The sequence below is a fragment of the Sinocyclocheilus rhinocerous genome, unplaced genomic scaffold, assembly GCF_001515625.1.
Source record: "Sinocyclocheilus rhinocerous isolate Xijiao unplaced genomic scaffold, SAMN03320098_v1.1 scaffold1294, whole genome shotgun sequence".
NCBI lineage: Eukaryota > Metazoa > Chordata > Actinopteri > Cypriniformes > Cyprinidae > Sinocyclocheilus > Sinocyclocheilus rhinocerous.
In genome coordinates, this window is record NW_015656157.1 from 3195398 (window position 1) to 3203138 (window position 7741).

The following is a 7741-nucleotide window of genomic DNA, read 5'->3' on the forward strand; positions in this document are numbered from 1 at the left end:
CTCTTTAAGCATGCTGCACTTTGGGAGACAGGTTGTATTTAAGTGATTTCTTGATTCAACAGGTCTGGCAGTAATCAGGCCTGCGTGTGGCTAGTGAAATTTAACTCAGCTTTCTAAAATAATGTGGTTAATCACAGTTCTTTCATGATTTAAGAGGAGGGGCAAATAATTTTTCACGTAGGGCCAGGTAGGTTTGGACAGCTTTTTTCCCTTAATAAATTAAATTATCATTTAAAAATGGCATTTTGTATTTACTTGCATTATCTTTGCGTAATATTAAAATTGGTTTGATGATCTGAATCTTTTAAGTGTGACAAATATGCAAAAAATTAAAAAAACAGGAAGGGGGCAAAACCTTTTCACGGCACTGTATGTTGCAACTTAAATAGTGTTGCTGATTTCATAGGATGATCTGACAAAATTGTTGTGCTCTATGTTGTAGTCGAAGAGCAGAGCTCATGGGATTGATCAGGAATCATAAACCCCTGATGACGTCTGTGAGTCGGGTCAGAATCCTAATGATCGGTCCTGTAGGTGCTGGAAAATCCAGTTTCTTCAACTCCATCAACTCCATCTTCATGGGCCGCATTACCAGCAAAGCCATGTCAGGATCTGCAGGAACTAGTCTCACCACACAGGTACAGATTTAAAAGGACTAATACAGTTTTTCTCTGGGATGTCAAAACCTGTCTTCGTTCGTAACAATTATCTCTTTTAGTTTCGCATATATCCAGTGAAAGACGGTTGTGAGGGAAAGCAGTTGCCGTTTGTGTTGTGTGACACCATGGGACTCGAGGAGCAAACAGGTGCAGGACTGGATATTGAGGATATCAGCAGCATTCTTCAAGGTCACGTACCAGACCGCTATAAAGTATGTGCATAAAGATGGTTCATGTATTTTTAAAATGGCATTGAGTATGATGATGATTAGTTTAATGTATATCTGTTCTTCTTGACATTTCTAACAAATTTGACATTACATTTAAGTTCAATTCATTCCAATTCATTCCAGAGCAGAAGCAAATGTTCAGATTTTGATTAAAGATTACGAAAACAAATGTTTTTTTCAGCTGATTAACTTGCACGGATTAATTGTTCACATCATTACTAGCAATGTGCGCTAGTAAAGTAAATAAAGTCCATTTAGATTTCATGCAGACTTTAATCACACACTGGTCTTTCTCTGTCATTTACATTTATGCAAAAATATTCAGTACTTTTATACTTTTGGTCTAGAATTTCTCTGAACTACGAGTTCAGTTTACTTCTGAAGATGTTTACTTATTTTTAAATATTAAGTATACACATAAGCCTACCTGTCAACCCCCCCGTTTTTCCCGGGATTCTCACATATTTTACCATTCTATCCCGCTATCATCCCGTTTAAATATTTTCCCGTATTTCTAATCTTTCTATAAGCAAAAAAATAAATAAAAAATCCCACTGGGCGTATTTTATATGTTTGCTACATTCGCTTCCGGTAAAACTCCCGTAATTTGTATGGGCCAAACCTCATTATATGAATTACTAGGTTGTTGTTTGATTAGAGGGAGCTCGTCGTGACGCGTTCGGCTGTGGATGTAAAACATAAAGCAGCGTTTCATTATTTCTTCAGAGAGAAAGGGGAATGCGAAAGGTAAAATATATACTCGATATAAAATGTATAAAAGCAAAAAATATAGTGCACAAATACGCAATGTTTATATACAGTAGCCTAAATAAGACTATTTTATTGGAGCAGATTTAGCTTTAGTTTCAGTTTCGATTCCGGCTAATCATCGGTTAGTTCGCAGGGCTTTCAGAAAACAAGTCATATGACTGCTCGTGTCTATGTGTGTCTGTTACACAGAATTCAAATCATATATATCCTTTTTCTTGTTTAGATGCATCCAGTTTTCAGGGGATCCAGCACTCTCAACGCTCCACTCACTTCTAGTTTAACAGAAGAGAAAAGAAAGCAGCTCTGTGGCCTGCTGGGGAATGTGGAACTGACTCTTCTCTACAAAGCTTCTGTTCATGGATATCAAGCTTCTGCCTTCCACCAGCGATGTGACCGTCAGGGTCCCACCTTACTTGTAGCCTACAACCATTCAGGCTACATCTTTGGTGGATACACTAGTGTAGATTATACTCAAAGTGGTCAGTATATTACAGATGAGGGCATATTCCTATTCAGCTTTCAGGGCAAGATCCCTGTGTGTATCAAAGTTAACAGTGGATGTTATGCACGTGTCGATGACGCTGGTGTGCCCAACTTTGGCCAACAGTTGTACTTTTGCTACAACAACCAACCAGTAGTCTATAATTCTGGAAGCAATGCATTCAGTCTTAACACAGCAACAATGTATGGAAATGATACTCAACTGAGTGAATGTGAGGTGTACAAAGTGGAGCAAAGTAAGCCAATCACCAGATTTTTTTTAACCGAATATAGTCATGTACAAGAAGTTTCAGTCTTTTTAAGTACTTTACCTTAATCTTTATTGTTAACATTTGATTATTTGCCAGGCTCTGCAGTCAGTACTGAGGAGAAGCCTTGGAGGAACGTTCTGTGGACAGCCGAGTATGTTTCTACTCAGGTTTTGGTTTGTTAGCTCATTATAATTTGATATACAGCTATAAAAATGTGATCTGTGTTGTAGACGAAGAGACGAGCTCATGGGATTGATCAGGAATCATAAACCCCTGATGACGTCTGTGAGTCGGGTCAGAATCCTAATGATCGGTCCTGTAGGTGCTGGAAAATCCAGTTTCTTCAACTCCATCAACTCCATCTTCATGGGCCGCATTACCAGCAAAGCCATGTCAGGATCTGCAGGAACTAGTCTCACCACACAGGTACAGATTCAATAAGATTATCACGTTTCCTATTAGAGCTCAAGAAACGTCTCTTGATGACTTCAGGTGTTGATGTGATTCTCTTCTTGGTTGGTAGTTTCGCACATATCCAGTGAAAGACGGTCGTGAGGGAAAGCCGTTGCCGTTTGTGTTGTGTGACACCATGGGACTCGAGGAGCAAACAGGTGCAGGACTGGATATTGAGGACATCAGCAGCATTCTTCAAGGTCACGTACCAGACCGCTATAAAGTAAGCTACTTATGGTATGTCTACATTAATCCGGATACATTTGAAAAAGGCATTTCTGTTTAAAAACACAAGAGTTTACCAAAAGTTTCTCCTCCACACTGAAACTAAAATTATCTTATTGCGCATGTGTAAAACATAATAAAAGCTCACTGAGATGATACTGAGAGACCAGACATACCTGTAATAAAATCTGTCATCTTTGCAGGAATGTAATATGAAGGTTGTATGGAGTAACATTTATCTTTAGCAACACTGTGAAAGTGAATAGCACATAGCAGGCACATACTGGTATAAACATCAATATCTATTGGTACAATATGCATCACATGATTAAACATGCAACATCATTTTCAAATACCGGTACCTCCTTTTTCCAAGTCCACATTACAGCAAGAAAACAGTGTTTTTAAATTTATGTTCAATTTATCTTCACAAAGCTCAGTTTTTTTCCTCAGTTCCTGCTGAGATGCGGCCAGATTGTTACATTGTCTTTGAATAAGATATAGGTGACTTAGCTTCCATCTTTGCACAATAATGTATCTTAAGCCAGAAAATTGGTGTATTACATGCATTACATTTATTTATTGTAGCTCATTTAATGTAAGAATTCTGTAGTATCTTATTAACTTTACGGTATAATATTACAAAATTACAAATTAGGACTGTCACACTGTTCTAAAAGAAATGCAGAGCTTTCCATGAGAAAAGTCCATTCTGGAATTAGTTATTCCTTACATTTTAAAGTAAACACTATTAAAATCAATTCTGTATGGCTTGCTCATTGCAATTAAATATTCTGACACTGTTATTTGGCTCTTGAGATTAATTTAACTTGATTAACCACTAATATATTTAGCTAATTTGGCCAATGTTATTTATAGATTTATCCTTAATTGCAACTTTTAACCAATAGGTGGCAATGTCAATAAACTCTTATGGTATTGGGATATAATCCCCAAGTCATATGCTGGCTTGATTATAAAATGCCAAAACATTACCAAGATACAACAACTTTATGTTTAGCATGTCAAAATGTTTTTAATATATTATATATTATACTGTCCAATGGGTAGCTTTCTTCATATATATTCAAACTTTTTTGTTGAAACCAATACACAACTAAAATGTAAACGTGTCAGACATGGAGACCCCTGGTGTTCAATATGAATAGTTACTAATGTGTGAGCAAAGAGAACCTGTTTGCTCAGACACAAAGCCAGGTGAGGAATCAATGAGCGGTTCCCACACCACAAACAGGTACTTCTGTTTGTTCATACTATTAGTTCAGTTTATCATCTACCTCAACATACATTGTGTTTTAGAGACCTGAGAATTCATTAATGGTTAGTGGATTCATTTCAATGCTAAAAACATTCCTGTATAACAGGAATGAAGGAACTTGACAGAACAGGTTTGTCTTGGGTGTAACATCCTAAGAACAAGTGAAACATTTCAGTGTTACTTTCACAAAGCAAGTGCTCTGCGAAAGGTAAGTTACATATATGTATTATAAGAGTATAACATTTTACATACAATTATTCTAATGTTTTTTTTCTTTAGTGTTTGCTAAATATGATGTACAATGAATGGATTTTGCCAATTCATATAACTCTTTGTGCAGTGGCAGTTCACAGAAACTATGAACAGCAAGTTAAAAGGAAAGTAAGTACAAATAATAATTCTTAACTGAACCTTAAAGAATCAAACAAACAATAAATAAATACACAAGTCATGAGCAGGAAAAGTGGCCGTCTTTAACAATCGGTCACTTAAAGAAGGTACTTAACCTTCAGAAAATGTTGGTCTCATATATTGTACTTTATATATCTCATAAATTAAAGAAAGACATTGATTTGGTCTTTTTTCTTACAATAAATTGGGTATATGAGTGAGCTTGATGAATGCAGCGAGTGCATATAAACACTGCATTTAAAAATAAAAATTAAGAATAATAGGACACAAAAGTGTGCCCTGTTTGTGGAATGTGCCGACTGGAAATATTAATGCATGAAGCTCAAGTTTTTATTTGTGTTTGCATGTCTTTGTCTTCAAGGATGAATACAAGACAAGTGAGAGATGGTACCATGGAGTCCCTCACTTCTGATTTAACAGAAGAGAAAAGAAAGCAGCTCTGTGGCCTGCTGGGGAATGTGGAACTGACTCTTCTCTACAAAGCTTCTGTTCATGGATATCAAGCTTCTGCCTTCCACCAGCGATGTGACCGTCAGGGTCCCACCTTACTTGTAGCCTACAACCGTTCAGGCTACGTCTTTGGTGGATACACTAGTGTAGATTATACTCAAAGTGGTCAGTATATTACAGATGAGGGCATATTCCTATTCAGCTTTCAGGGCAAGATCCCTGTGTGTATCAAAGTTAACAGTGGATGTTATGCACGTGTCGATGACGCTGGTGTGCCCAACTTTGGCCAACAGTTGTACTTTTGCTACAACAACCAACCAGTAGTCTATAATTCTGGAAGCAATGCATTCAGTCTTAACACAGCAACAATGTATGGAAATGATACTCAACTGAGTGAATGTGAGGTGTACAAAGTGGAGCAAAGTAAGCCAATCACCAGATTTTTTTTAACCGAATATAGTCATGTACAAGAAGTTTCAGTCTTTTTAAGTACTTTACCTTAATCTTTATTGTTAACATTTGATTATTTGCCAGGCTCTGCAGTCAGTACTGAGGAGAAGCCTTGGAGGAACGTTCTGTGGACAGCCGAGTATGTTTCTACTCAGGTTTTGGTTTGTTAGCTCATTATAATTTGATATACAGCTATAAAAATGTGATCTGTGTTGTAGACGAAGAGACGAGCTCATGGGATTGATCAGGAATCATAAACCCCTGATGACGTCTGTGAGTCGGGTCAGAATCCTAATGATCGGTCCTGTAGGTGCTGGAAAATCCAGTTTCTTCAACTCCATCAACTCCATCTTCATGGGCCGCATTACCAGCAAAGCCATGTCAGGATCTGCAGGAACTAGTCTCACCACACAGGTACAGATTCAATAAGATTATCACGTTTCCTATTAGAGCTCAAGAAACGTCTCTTGATGACTTCAGGTGTTGATGTGATTCTCTTCTTGGTTGGTAGTTTCGCACATATCCAGTGAAAGACGGTCGTGAGGGAAAGCCGTTGCCGTTTGTGTTGTGTGACACCATGGGACTCGAGGAGCAAACAGGTGCAGGACTGGATATTGAGGACATCAGCAGCATTCTTCAAGGTCACGTACCAGACCGCTATAAAGTAAGCTACTTATGGTATGTCTACATTAATCCGGATACATTTGAAAAAGGCATTTCTGTTTAAAAACACAAGAGTTTACCAAAAGTTTCTCCTCCACACTGAAACTAAAATTATCTTATTGCGCATGTGTAAAACATAATAAAAGCTCACTGAGATGATACTGAGAGACCAGACATACCTGTAATAAAATCTGTCATCTTTGCAGGAATGTAATATGAAGGTTGTATGGAGTAACATTTATCTTTAGCAACACTGTGAAAGTGAATAGCACATAGCAGGCACATACTGGTATAAACATCAATATCTATTGGTACAATATGCATCACATGATTAAACATGCAACATCATTTTCAAATACCGGTACCTCCTTTTTCCAAGTCCACATTACAGCAAGAAAACAGTGTTTTTAAATTTATGTTCAATTTATCTTCACAAAGCTCAGTTTTCACAGGACAAAAGCTGTGTCACTATGAAGGAAGGCCAAAACAAACCAGGGGCCTTTCATCAGTATTGGGCACAGGCCCGCCATCAAAAAGTGTGCCCATATTTTGATACATTTTTTAAATAATGTTTTTGGATATAAATAGGGCTGTTGCTGGCTTTAAGCCATTAGTCGACGAATCACATTTATATTAATTACTTATATACTAAGCTATTGAACTACCGCAAATAATTCAGTGTGTGAGTGTACATCAAGTCAAAGGTGAGAGGCGGTCACATGATCACATGGTCTGTTCCTACAGGACTCAGATTGAGGGAGATGTTGTTTTGTGTCTGCAGGTGCAGGAGGTGAGCTCTCGGTTGGGTGTGCCAGTGTCTTGTGTGTTACCGGTGAAGAACTATAGTCAGGAGCTGGAGCTGGAGCTCAACTGTGACGTCTTGCTTCTCACCGCTTTACAGCAGATGCTCAACTTTGCAGACGACTATCTGGATGATGCTGGTCATGTGGAGTACGACTTCCTATAAATCGTTGCTGCTGGAAAATTTTCTTTTGAGGCTGTTAACACTAATGGTTTTTGTTTGAGTGCTAATCGGTGCTAATGCATGATTGCATGATGCTCAGTTGTAGTATATTTCTTTGCTTCTATATGCTAAAATGTTTGGACATTTTGTAAAATATAATTGTTAAATTACAGAAAGATATGAGTTATTAAATTGAGCATATGTTAAAGCAAAACATGTTACAGCCATCCCTGGTCTCCTATTCCTTTATGGGTACAACATTTTTTATGTGGCTAAAAATTACTGGATGTGCCTTTGAATACATTGTGGTTCAATGTTGTTGCCTCAGCTAACAAGTCAAACAAAATATTACACTGGCTGTGACTAAAGAACTATTAGGATGGGACTAGTTTTCCAGGAAGAGAAATTTGTGTTTCACATATGTAGACTTCTTT

The 7741-nt window shown here is 37.6% G+C and overlaps 1 protein-coding gene across 1 annotated transcript in view; it reads left to right on the forward strand.

The window, feature by feature from the left end:
* Positions 1-7521, forward strand: part of LOC107719631 (interferon-induced protein 44-like) — a 16513-nt gene extending 8992 nt beyond the window's left edge. Inside the window, exon 8 of the mRNA XM_016527116.1 lies at positions 7125-7521. Coding sequence (XP_016382602.1) covers positions 7125-7310 — 186 coding nt within the window. The 3' untranslated portion in view covers positions 7311-7521. The remainder of the gene's footprint in view (positions 1-7124) is intronic.
* The last annotated feature ends 220 nt before the right edge of the window (positions 7522-7741 follow it).